Source organism: Furipterus horrens, unplaced genomic scaffold (genome assembly GCF_987537825.1).
Source record: "Furipterus horrens unplaced genomic scaffold, mFurHor1.1.pri manual_scaffold_4, whole genome shotgun sequence".
NCBI lineage: Eukaryota > Metazoa > Chordata > Mammalia > Chiroptera > Furipteridae > Furipterus > Furipterus horrens.
In genome coordinates this window covers 61,685,595-61,699,061 of record NW_028327174.1, presented here as the reverse complement: position 1 = coordinate 61,699,061, position 13,467 = coordinate 61,685,595, and the positions used below count along the sequence as shown (strand labels likewise).

General features: G+C 40.9%; 1 protein-coding gene across 1 annotated transcript in view; it reads right to left on the bottom strand.

The window, feature by feature from the left end:
* The window catches only part of SRGAP1 (SLIT-ROBO Rho GTPase activating protein 1), a 276,096-nt gene extending 263,585 nt beyond the window's left edge, over positions 1-12,511 (bottom strand). Inside the window, exon 1 of the mRNA XM_090273550.1 lies at positions 12,134-12,511. Within this exon, the coding sequence (XP_090129676.1) occupies positions 12,134-12,200 (67 nt within the window). The 5' untranslated portion in view covers positions 12,201-12,511. The remainder of the gene's footprint in view (positions 1-12,133) is intronic.
* Positions 12,512-13,467: the final 956 nt, after the last annotated feature.

Sequence of the window (13,467 nt, the reverse complement as noted above, 5' to 3'; positions counted from 1 at the left end):
TTTCAGACCACGACTGACCACAAGGAAACCATGGAAAGCCAAACCACGAATGAGGGGATGCTACACTCAGAGCACTTTACTAAGGGACACAAAATCCTACAAATTCTCTTTGCTAAATTCTCAAAATGTACCAGTTTTCTGTGCCATGTTTTATTAGTAAGGAATGGGTCCTTTGTCTGTAACAATGAAAAGAAAGTTGAAAACTGGGCACAGTGAAGAAACGAGGGCGAATAAGTGAGCCAAGGGGCCAGCTGGACCCTTTGTGGTGCTCTCTGGACCAACTTGTTTTTATATCCCCTTCTGGAAGGGCAGGGACCAGGCGGCACTCAATCCCACAGCAATGATCACACTTCTGGCTCTGAGTTCTGACTTTTTCATGGAGTTTAGGGATTATAATTTGACTGAACTGTACTCAATTGTGGACATTCAACAGGAACACAAGAAAAAAATCATCACAAGAGACCTGTGTCAAAATATGTCATGCACACTTAACAACTATAAAGCAAGGTGGGCAAGCTGACTGGCTTCTTCCTGCTCCCTCTCTTTTGAAAATAAGGACTGGAGGCTTAATTTCATTTTTTACACATGCTAATTTCACAGCCAGTCTAAAATTTGAACTTCCCCAGAAGAGTACATTGTCTGATTAAGATAAGCAGACACCTATTGTTCTATCTTAATTGCTGGAGGTCTAAGGGAGGGATCTGTTTTTGTAAGCCGCACCTTCCGAATAATAAAATTGAAGGGCAAAAGTCCAGAGGTCTTTCACAGACCAGCTGAGGAGGGAGTGAGAAATGACAGCCCAGAAACTGGGTCATCAAGCACTTGGAGAACTGCTAGAACCATTGTCAATGCTCTTGTTCTGCCAGGTCAGCTATTCTGCTGTGATGCCAAGATGGCTGGAGGGTGCTTCGTCTTCCACAGAGCCCTGAATTTATTATAGGTCTCTGCAGGCAGCTTCAGAGTAGATCTCCAAGGGGTAAAATGGTAGGGGCAGCTCCACAAGAAAAGGAGAGTTGTCACCCGCAAGCTGCAACAATGAAAGACCAGACCTGAATGTCCAGCAAGACCCCAGATTTCCCAACAGAATAGCATCTCAGATTAATCAGGAATGTGTGGATGAAAAAAAAATGGGGGGGGGGGCATTGTATGGAAAGTAACCTCACAGGGTGATCTGATCATAAATTCCTAACTGGGCAGCTCGCTGGTGGCGGGTTGTCATACCCCAGGCCTATAACTTCTTTGGTGAAATGTTTTAAGCCAGCCTGTCCATTGTTCTTGGGCATCTATGTTAACACACCATTGTTCCTGGGCATCTAGGTTAACATACCTTTGAAACACCAGAAGTAATGTCCTTCAAAGGGGATATTAACTCTCAAGAGAGCACATAATCTTAACTATCCTGTGACCTGATCCTTGCCTTGCTTTCTTCCTTACATTCCCTCCTTAATTTTAAATACATAAAAGAAGCTGCAAAACTGTTATTCTCTGGACCATTTGAGATCTTGCTCTCTGACATATATATGACCTCAGTTTGGCTCAAATAAACTCATAAAAATTCCCTACAGATTTGGACGTTCTTATGTTGATGAGAGGTTTTCACTGGTCCTCACTACACACTTCCATCCTTAAAATCCACATATCCTGGATTTTTCCATGTGAAGACACATACCTATATATGAAGAACTTAAAATTCTTAGTGTAACATTATTTGCTCTCTTGTATATGTATCCTCCTTAATCATTTCTGGATGGCAACAACCAGATCCAGATCATTCTCTGTATAAAAAACAAAACATACCTTCCCATAGTAACTTGAATTATACTCATAGACATTAAAAGTTCTCATCACAAGAAAAAAATTGTAGCTATGTGTGGTGATGGATGTTAACTAGGCTTATTGCGGTGATCATTTTACAATACTTACAACTATTGTCTCATGTTATACAACTGAAAATAGCATAATTTTATATGTCAATTATAGTTCAATTTTAAAAAGAGTCATGTACTGATGGGTTAAAAAAATAAAACAACACTGACTATTAAACCTCTACTTCCTAAAATATAGTAAATTTACATAGATAAATTCTATATGACCCTTGTGATTCAAACTAAAATATTTTTATTTTATTAAAAATTTTTTTAATTGATTTTAGAGAGAGGAAAGGAAAGGCAAAAAGAGGGAAAGAGGCAAATATTGATTTGTTGTTCTACTTATTTATGCATCACTGGTTGATTCATCTGTGCCCTGACCGGGGATGGAACTACAACCTTGGTGTATTGAGATGATGCTCTAACCAAGTGAGCCACACAGCCAGGGCCTAAAAAATATATTTTTTAAAATATGATTTTAATCACATCACCAACTTTCACATAAATAAGGAATTTTGAAAGCCTTCAAACAAAATAAAGTCAGTATAAAAGAGATCAAATGAGAAAAAGGGCTAGGGGGAGCTATAAAGCAGAGGAAAGGAGATGGGAAGGGCCAGTGGAGGAGGTTAAGGCTTATACTCCTAAATGGGACACATAGTCAAAGAAAACATTTAGAAAAAAATTTCAAAAGATCAGTATAATCAGACCATTTTCTATGACAATGGGATTAAGTCAGAAATCAATAACTAAAAGATAACTGAAATAACTGTGTATTCCTGGAAAATTTTAAACGGATCATGAGTCACAGAAAAAAACCACAATGGAAATTAGAAAATGCATAGAACTGAAAGATAAAACTCTACACATAAAAATTTGTAGAATGCAGGTACAGCAGTATTTAGAGGAAATTCTATTACTTTACATATTTACATTAGAAAAGAAGAAAAATAAGAACTTGGAAAATAAATAAGAACTTTAAAGAAAAGAATCAGCAAAATAATGCTCACCAAAAAAAGTTAAAGAAAGGGAACAATAGGGAGAATAAACTAATGAAATAGAAAACAAAGATGAAATACAGTAAACCAAGAAAGCAAAAACAAGTTCTTTGAAAAGACTAAATCAACATCCGTCTGGCAAGGTCAGTCAAGGAAAAGGGTGACACAGACAATTGTTATTAACAGAGAAGAATCCTGACAGCAGATGCTGCAGAGATGGAAAAGATAGAAGAATACGCAAAACAGTTTTATATCAGTTAATCAGAAAATCTGTAAATTTGGACACAATCATAATTTTTTTCTTGATGAAGTCACTAAACCTAGATAACTTCACAGGTGAGTTCTACTAAACACCTGAGTCAGATACTTCCAATCTTACATGAACTCCTCCAGAGAATAGTAAAAGAGCAAACAATCCCGAATTAATTTCAAACACTATTATTCTCAAATTGTATTGTAGTTACATATTTTTAAAAAAATAAATAAAATTTGCCTACTTCTTAAAAAATGTAAAGGCATGCTCTTATATACCTCTGGGTCAAAGAAGAAAGTGTATGTACAGTAGCAAAGAAACAAAAATAAATGCATTATGTATCCAACTTAAGAAAATAAACCCAAAGAAAATTAGGAAGGTGGTAGTAAAAATAAGAGCAGAAATCAAGCACTGACTGGTATGGCTCAGTAGGTTGGGTGTCATCCCGCAAACTGAAATGTTGCTGGTTTGATTCTAGGTCAGGTCATTTGTCTGGGTGGCAGGCCAGGTACCCAGCTGAGGGCCTATGAGAGGCAGCCCACTGACATTTCTCTCACACATTGATGTTTCTCTCCCTCTCTTTCTCCATTCCTTGTCCTCTCTTTAAAAATAAAGTAAAAATTCAAAAAAAAAAAAAAAGATCAAAATACAAAGAAAAAAACAAAAAAAGGTCAAGCCCCTTTAATAATCAAGAGACAAGATAGAAATAAATATTTCAAAATAATATTTTAAATTCAGTATAGATAAGGCATTTTTAAAACAATAAGACTACAATCATCAATATTATATCAATATACTTGAAAACATACAAAATAGATAAATTTCTGGAAAATATAACTTTCCAAAGAAGAAATAGAAAGAATAATCTTATAACTAATGATTAGCAGTTAAAAAGTTCTTCACACACACACAAAATAACTAGACCCAACTAAATCTTCCAAGTTTCAAAAAAAGGAATATTCCAAAATTTTAAACTCTTCCACAAAATAGAAAGAGAAACAATACTCTCCAACATATTCACATATAATTTAGATATGAACCCAAATCCATGATCAGAAAGTAAAATCTTAGGTCTATTTCATTCAATTCAGAGACAAGAAAAAAGAAAACAAAACCACTAAATATTGGCAAACTGAATCCAGGAGGTGGGTATACCGTGGTCCAAATTCAGGAAGTACAACCTACGCTAAGTGAGAGAAGCAACTGGAAATTCCTCCTGCCATGCATTCTAGCTTGGAATGTATATATAAGCTCTGTCCACCCATGCAAAGCAGCCACAACAGTGACTTGTACACAGTTAGCGTTCAATAACTGTTGGATGCTGTTAAGATTATTGCAACTTCTGGCTTCACAGAACACCTGACTTGGGGAAGTGACATTTTCTTTTACTTGTCAAATGACATATGAGACTGAGGACTCACTAGGTTTTCTCCTGCAGCTTAAATCACACCACTAGATTTGGCAGGAATGTACGTGGCACCGCTATGTGTCCACTTGGCTTGTCATTAGAAAGCACTTCGATTTTTTTCAGCTGTATTGAGATATAACTGACATATAATAGCACTTGATACTAAGCCCAGCAAGTAGCAGCCATCTCAGATTGCTTTATAGCTCAAGCAGGGTGCCCCTGGGCAGAACACAGGTGGGGGTTGACCTTGGCCTGCACCACCCAGTGGACAGCTACAGATCATGTCGGATCACCACCCCACTGGCCCTGCACAGCTGATCCTCCACAGAAGGTGGTGGTTGGTGGTCAGAGGTCACAGCCAGTCCTTGCAGCTGACTGGCCTGGGTAAATCCTTCCAACAGCAATCAAGGCTCAACTACAAGAGGAGGGTGTACTCAGCCCACATGAAGGGCACACCTCAAGTACCCAGCTTGGGTGATAGGGGAGGTTGTGCTACTAGACCTGACAGAACACCTACTGCATTAGGCCATGCTACCAAGACACGGAGTCATAGAATCTCTACCTAATACATAGAAACAAACACAGGAAGGAGACAAAGAAATATGGCCCAAATGAAAGAATAGATCAAAACTCCAGAAAGAAAACTAAACAAAATGGAGATAAGCAATCTATCAGAGTTCAAAACACTGGTGCTCAGGATGCTCAAGGAACTTAGTGAGGATCTCAACAGCATAAAAAAGATCCAGTCAGAAATGAAGGCTACACTAATTGAAATAAAGAACAATTTACAGGGAAACAACAGAGTGGATGAAGCTGAGAATCAAATCAATGATTCTGAACACAAGGAAGCAGAAAACAACCAATCCTAACAACAAGAAGAAAAAAGAATACAAAAAAGTGAGCATAGTATAAGCAGCCTCTGGGACAACTTCAAGAGATCCAACACTTGCATCATAGGGGTGCCAGAAAGAGAAGAGAAAGAGCAAGAAATTGTAAATCTATTTGAAAAAATAATGAGAGAAAACTTCCCTAATTTGATGAAGGAAATAGGCATGCAAGCCCAGGAAGCATAGAGTCCCAAACAAGATGGATGCAAAGAGGCCCACTCCAAGACACATCATAATCAAAATGCCAAAGGTTAAAGATAAAGAGAAAATCTGAAAAGCAGCAAGAGAAAAACAGTTAGCTACCTACAGGGGAGTTCCCATAAGACAGTCAGCCGACTTCTCAAAAGAAACTTTGCAGACTAGCAGGGATTGGCAAGAAATATTCAAAGTCATGAAAAGCAGGGACCTACAGCCAAGACTGCTTTACCCAGCAAAGCTATCATTTAGAATGGAAGGGCAGATAAAGAGCTTCCCAGACAAGAAAAAACTAAAGGAATTAATCATCACTAAACCATTATTATATGAAGTGTTAAAGGGACTTATTTAAGAAAAAGAAGATCAAAACTATGAACAATAAAATGGCAATAAATACATATCTATCAGCAATTGAATCTAAAAAATCTACTAAGCAAACAAGAAAAACAGAGACAGAATCATTGATACAGAGAGCATTTTAATGGTTGCCCAGATGGGAAGGGAGTGTGAAGGAAAGGGTGAAGAGGTGAGGGGATTAAGAAGTACAAATAGATAGTTACAGAATGGCCAATGGGATGAAAGTACAGTATAGGAAATGGAGTAGCCATAGAACTCATACACATAACACATGGACAAGAACAATGGTGTGAGGATAGTTTGAGAAAGTTTGCTGGTGGAAGGGAGCAAATGGGGAGAAATTGGGACAACTATAATATAATAAAATATAATGTAAAAAGTATAATGACATGATATAAAATCTACCTTATAAGGAGCTGGGACTCTTTCTGGTTTGTGTATTACACTTCCCTTTTCAATTGTACCACAAAACTCCTTCCATTCTAATAGTACATAGCATTTATCACAATGATTCAAGATTTGGCCACTTTGGGATCTATTCAGGCAACAAACTGGAGATTATATATTTGAATTTCAAAGAGCTTATCTAAGTCAGAATATAATAAGAAGCGGAGATGTAAAGAAAACCAATTACTAACAGAGAACAATTACTAATTTTTATTGACTGTTAATTACATGCCAAGCCTGTCATAAATGCTTTCTACAAATCACCTCACTGAAGTCTCACAAAGACAAGGAGGCAAGTACTATTATTAACCCCATTTTAAAAATGAAAACATTGTGGCAGAGCTGGATGGCTAACACCAAAGTTTCTGTTCTTAAACACTATGTTCTATTTTTTCCCATCTCAAGATATCAACAGGAGAACACATCTGTATAATGTCAATAAGAAAGTAACTCAGGACCTACAAATAAAAATACCTTCAAATAACGAAAAAAATTCTTCAAGTAACTGTTTCTAATCCCAATCTCTGCCTTCAAACTACTAAAACAAAAATAGAGCGATCAGACATACAGCTTACTCCCATTTCTTTATTCTAATTCTTACTTGTCTGATTTGAAGTGAAAATAGGTAGCATGAATGAAATAAGGGTCAGTCTGGTCAATCCACAAAGGAAACTCTCAGTCGGAACCAGATCCGAAGGTGTGTGGCTCCTAAACAAAACACAGGACTAAACAAACCCAACTCAAGTGTCAGAGCAGAGGTTTACCATCCTTAGTAGACTCCCTCCTTTACTGTGTTTCAGGATATGCTTTTGCTCAAAAATTTCTCCAAAACTAGTCCTTAATATTTTTTGAACTCCATCTAACTAATGATTTTCTGGGCACCATAAAAGGGCTTTTTGCAATGCTGCAATTAGCTAGACCAAAACAGCAAGCAAGTTGCATTTATACATATTAGCCATTGTTTTCCTTGCTCTGAAAGCCAGCATATGAAGCTGCTGGCTAGGCACTACCATTTCTTAAAATGATCCTGGTTAAAACACACACACACAAAACCCCACTTAATTACAGTTCATCAATTTAATTAACTCTTCCTGTTAACAGACCAGAGTTGCTATTCTCTCTTAGGTCCAACTATGATTCCTTCAAGTAATATAGTCTAAATAGACTTCTCTCTCTACTCTACTTTGTGAGGATTCTAAAAATAAACCATTGCCACTGAAAAGCAGACGCCCTGGGTTCTAGTCCTTCATAGTTAGCTGTGTAACTCTGTCATTATGCCTCCTGTAAATGAGCAAGTTGGACAGGAAGTGTTTAAAGTCTCTCCCAGCTATAAGGTTTTAATTCATAATTTAAGTTGTTGCTGGTTTTTATTCCACCTTAGCTGCAAGAACATTAGATGCAGACACAGGTTCCATGTTAATGACAACAGCACTTTTAATTTCATTTCCCTATTAAAACCTATTCCATGACATGGGGTCAGTTCAAATTGAACTAGCATTTCCTCATGTTCCATCTGCTACCAAAATGTACTGTTTGCAGTACAGGCAGCAGAGTAGTTGAAGAACAACAGATTTTCTTGGCACTTCCTGTGCGTATGGCACGTAGATGAGTATGAGATTATTCCTAGGAAAATACTGCAAATAATTGCTATCAACTCTTAGCAACTAACAATATGCATTATTAAAAGCAAACCCAAATTTTCATCCATGCAGTCTACCTCATGAAATATTTTTTGATACTTTTGGTCCCATATATGAACCAGTATTTTTTATGTGCTCCACAATATTTCTGCTGCAGAATTCAAAAATTACATAGATCACTAAAACCCATACATAATCCTCAAATCTTCTGTTAGCCACTTGTTAACAATCTTCCCAATGCTAGGTTTTTTCCCAGAGATGCTAGCAAGTAGCATTGTCGAATGGTTTGCATGTCATACACTTTTCCAGACAAGATTGCTTTATAAGGGCCCGCACAAACAAGTCATTAATTGCTCTGGATTCTGAATCTTTGGGAAGTTGACCAACATGCATAAAATGGTTAGTCTTTTTCTTCCTTGCTAACACACTCCTTTTAAATTATTGCTTGTAGTCCTTTTGTCCCTGATTTAAACCTACTTATTCTTTTTTTAAAAATATTTTATTTATTTATTTTTCGAGAGAGGAGAAGGAAGGGAGAAAGAGAAGGAGAGAAACATCCATGTGAGAGAGGTTGCCTCTCATATGTGCCCTGACTGGGAACTGAACCCTCAACCCAGGCATGTGCCTTGACGGGAATTGAACCAAGGACCTTTTGCTTTGGGAGGACAATGCCGAACCAACTGAGCCACACCAATCAGTGCTAAACCTATCTATTCTTCAACTACATGTATAATTCCCAATTCTCCCTCCTCTTACAATTCTGTCGTACTTTATTGGACATTTATTATTATTATTTTTAATCCTCACCTGAGGATATATTTATTGGTTTGAGAGAAAGAGAGAAACACCGATGGGCTGCACACCTCCCCCAGGCCTCCCCCCAATCTGATATGCGCTCCGACCAGGGATCAAACCTGCAACCTAGGTTATGTGTCCTGATCCAGTATGAAACAAACAACCTTTTGGTGCATGGGATGATGCACCAACCAACTAAGCCGCCTGGCCAGGGCTATTATTTTTATATATCTTTGTTGCATCACATTTTAATTCCCTGAGTACTCAAATAATACATAGTGTTTGTGAATTCATTATGAAAAATGTAAAAGCTTAGATGATTCTCCCCAATACATGGCAGCTGAGAGAAAATGCAAAAAAAAGTTGGAAAATTTTAATAGGTTATTAATATGATTGTCATGACATCTTTGATTAGACTCAAAGATCCTTAAGAGTGAGAGAAGCCAAACTCCATATCTTACTGGGAAAACCAAAACCCAAAGAGAAGCTAAGTGACTTGCCCAATATGATATATCTGACTGGACACATTCATAATCTTACACATAAAATTATGTATTATCACTTAGGATGGTTCTTTTGACAGCTGAGAATAATTCCATGAAGTCTGTTCCCAAAACATGTGCAGGCAGCCACAGTGGCAAACCCTACATCTGGAGTCATTCCTTGAGATCAAGATATTATCTAAGAAATTCTGAAATAAATACAAGTGGGTTAGGGAAATGGGAAAGAATAAGAAAAAAACAATACTTCAGAGTACTAGGTTCTAAGTCAGAAGGAAAAAAAAGTCAAAAATGACTCTTAAAATCACCCATACTTCTAACTCACCCAGAGTCCAATATCTTTGGCTTTATTCATTGGGAACAGACCTATGTCTTCTCCTAACGACACCAACACAGCCAGGTTTTCCTTCAGCAATAGAATAGGCCACATTTCTTTTGTTTTTCATCAGATGAAATAACTGGATAGAATTAAAAGCTGGCTGCTCTAAAAACACTTATCTTTAAATGCTGGACTAGCACCCTGTCAGGGTAAGACACTGAGCCTTAAAGAGGGTCTTAGGAAACAAAACAGAAAATCAGAATCCTGACTTTCATTCTTTTCTTATTAAGCAACCTACTCTCACTGCATAGAACACCTGGCCTCATGCACTATTTAACCGTCATTTCTCTCCCACTCTCCTCTTGATTTTGCCTACAAGTACAGGCGAATTCGTGCCATTAAATGTGTACATGATCTGACTTGATTGTATTACCCTACTCCCATATTTGCATACGTATATAATGATCTCGTATATAATAGACACAAGATATGTAAGTATTGCAAGAGATAGTTAAAGTCTGGACACAGGCCCTCATGAGAAGGGCAGGTCAAGTGCAGTAAAGGATCCTAAAGCAGCCTGAGGACTCCAGGGTGTGTAAAAGTGAGAAGGGTTGAAGGGAGTAGAGCAATCAGTTTTTATATGATAGAATTTGTTCCAAAAACAATCTTCACCATGTTCATAATTTATCTTTGTACTGGGTTTAACAGACACATATTAAACATTGCAACACAACCCATTTGATTGATTTTTAATTAATGTAGGGGGTGTATACTCTCAAGCATATAAGTAACCATATAACTATAGAATTCATATTCTGAGAGAAATTAATCATGAGAATATTTTTTCAAATAAGAACGTGATCATGGACATATGATCATAGAGCAGAAATAACTAAACCAACACTAGGAAGTTCATGCAGCAGGAAAGCCAGACTGCCGCCCGTGGAAGATCTGCCACAAAAGAGCCATGTAGAAAAACCGCACAGAGGAATAGGGACTAAGAACAGGAGTTCTACCTTAGAATGAAAGGTTTTAAGCGGTGTTGGGCTCATTAAGAAAAGAAAGGATATGCTCACTACAAAGTTTACCTGTCTCTAAAGAAATAATTACTTCCCTGTTAATAAAACATCCATGCCAATGGAACCAGTTCCTATAAATATAAATTGTTTTAATTACAAGCAGATAAAGATCTTCCTGAGCCCCGTTTAGCTTAACTCCATTGTAGGGGTCAGCATAAAGGAAACACGAGTCCCTGGGTTTGCACACGGTGTGTGCCTGGTGTCATGAGGAGTTGATCCAAGTCCACACTCAGGTGACAAAAGGGTTCCCCCACCAGGTCCTCTCACAGGACTCTAGGCATTTTCACAACTTGACCACACAAAAGAACACCCAAGGCAAGTACAGGAATGCCTTTCTTGGTAGCCCTTTTGTCAGATCGTAGCTGTACAAACACAGGTGTCTACACAGCAATTTTAACGAACTTTGCATCGAATAATCCAAAGAACAGTAGCGACCTCAGCATTCCATCCATTGTCTCAATAGAGAAAGCTACTCTTGAGAGACCACAAAAGAAAAAAATACAATAAACAATAAACAAAGGTTTATGAAAGACTTCAACAGCCACATAAAATACTTGTTCTAGACAACATATTTTTCAAACCACAAAGCACGTTAAGCAAAAATGTTTAATTAACCTTAATTGGGTCCCTTCATTACTTGACAATGTAAATGGATGGAAACTACTACTTAAATATTCAAACCCTCATTTTACATGCAAGTGGCTTCCAGCAAATGATAAGGCAATATTCTGGAGTGAGTGTGAAAGATGGCAGTGAATTCTGGTCCATTATAAAGGAGGAGTCAGATTCCACCAGTCCCTGGTTGGTTTAACTGCCAGGGTGCCAGGGAGTTGTTTTATAAAAGTGGGCCTCGCCCTAATAAATTAAGAGTGAACAGTGTGAATGTCAAAATTGCCTGCAGTCAATGAAGCTCTAGACCAGTTGGTGTCCAGACTTCAGAAAAATGACTCCTTAAAAAAATTATGTTGTGACAATGGTATCATTTTAAAAGAATAATAAGGATGGTGCTGCTGCTGCTGCTGCTGCTGATGATGATGATGATGATGATGACGACGATGATGATAAGTGGGAGAAATACATGGGCTGCTTGCCGCCCATGTAAGTTGCCCAGCTGAAGGCGGTGATTAAGTTAAAGCCAGTTCTCTCCCTTTCGGAGGTGCGCGCTGGCAGCCAGGGAAAGCCACCGGGTTTCCAACTCCCTGTGGGTTTGACGGGACTAGGATTAAGGCTGGGATTGGCTTGTACCAAACCCCGGGTGGCTCAGCCAGGGGCTTGAACTGTCCCTCGCAACCTTTCTGCAAGGCAGACCCCAAGTTATAAATGCAACTCCCCGAGAGCACAATGACAAGAAAGCACACAAAAGGAGCAAGGCGGCCGCTCCCATCCTTACCTTTGACTTGACTTTCATATTCAGCTATGATCTCTTTGTCCTTTTTGAATCTGCTCGGAGTGGACATTATCCAGCTGTTCTAGGTTTGCTTTCAACGGGCAAGTTCGGTTAGGTGGTCACAGACCAGTCTCCTTGGAGAGGCGGAGAGTTGTACTCCCACACGCCGGGAACACAGCGGCAGCACCGACAGGCGGTAAAGGAGGACGGGGAGGAGGAAAAAAGGAGCGAGCCGGGTACTAGATTAACCCGAGCGCTGGCACCATACTCCCCGTATCGAAATGCGGTCGGCGTTCCGGAGAAGAGCCGGGGCTCGGAGCCGGAGAGGCCCGGCGCGCAGGCAAACTCCAACGAGCGAGTGGCGGGGGGCGTCTCCCTGATCACCCCACCCGGAGCCGGGCCACTTCCTCTACTACCGCTGGGCGGACGCGGGGTTCGCGCTGGCGCTCCGCACCATTGTTAGAAACCCGCACGGTGCGCTCGGGGCAGGGCCAGCGGGGGAGGGCGGGCGCCGGGGAACGCGCCCACCACGGGCGCAGCGACCCTCCTCCCTTCCAGCTCCAGACGCCGGCTCCGGCGCTCAGTGGTCCCGCCCGGGCTGGGGATGCTGCTGCCGCGCCCGGCGCTCTTCCGTCGGCAAAGGCTGTTGCTGCCGCCGGGACGGACAGAAGGAGTCGCAGTCCTAAAGCGAGTTCCGCTGAAGACGGGAGGGCGGCGGCAGCGCCGTTTGAACGCGACCTGGGCGCAGCCCCGCCAGAGTTTAGGTCTCCAGAGCCCTCTCCGCGAGGATCCTCTGCCTCCTTGGCAAACGGGCTCCTTCTCCTCGTCTCCCTTTCCGCTGCTGCCCCCAGGAGGCCGCCGGTGACACTCACACCGGGAGGAGCCGCGCCCCCAGTGGCCGCCGAGTGGCTGGGTCGACCACGGCCCGGGGCTCCCGGCGCCCAGCCAGTGAGCCGCGGGCGGACCGCGCGGGACTCGGAGAGGTGGGGCAGGGCTCGGGGGAGGGGACAGCGCGGTCACTCTTGCCAGTCTCCGTCCCCGCCCCGCCGGGTGAGGAAATGGGGGGCTGGTCCGGGAAGATGGATGCCTCCTGTGGCCAACGCAGCCCTGCCCGGTCCCCCGTGCTGCCCCCGCTGTTCTCCACGCTGACCGGGATCGCAGACCCAGCAACTGGGAAACCCCTTCCCAACCAGGGGCACTCTTTTTGGCCGAGGGCGGTAGATCTGAAGGGGGCTCTTCCAGACTCCATTGCAGAAATCCAGAGTTAGATGCCTCCATGACAGAAAGGGATGTGACTCTGAGATATTGGACCCCCGTAGGAAAACTGAAGACTGGTG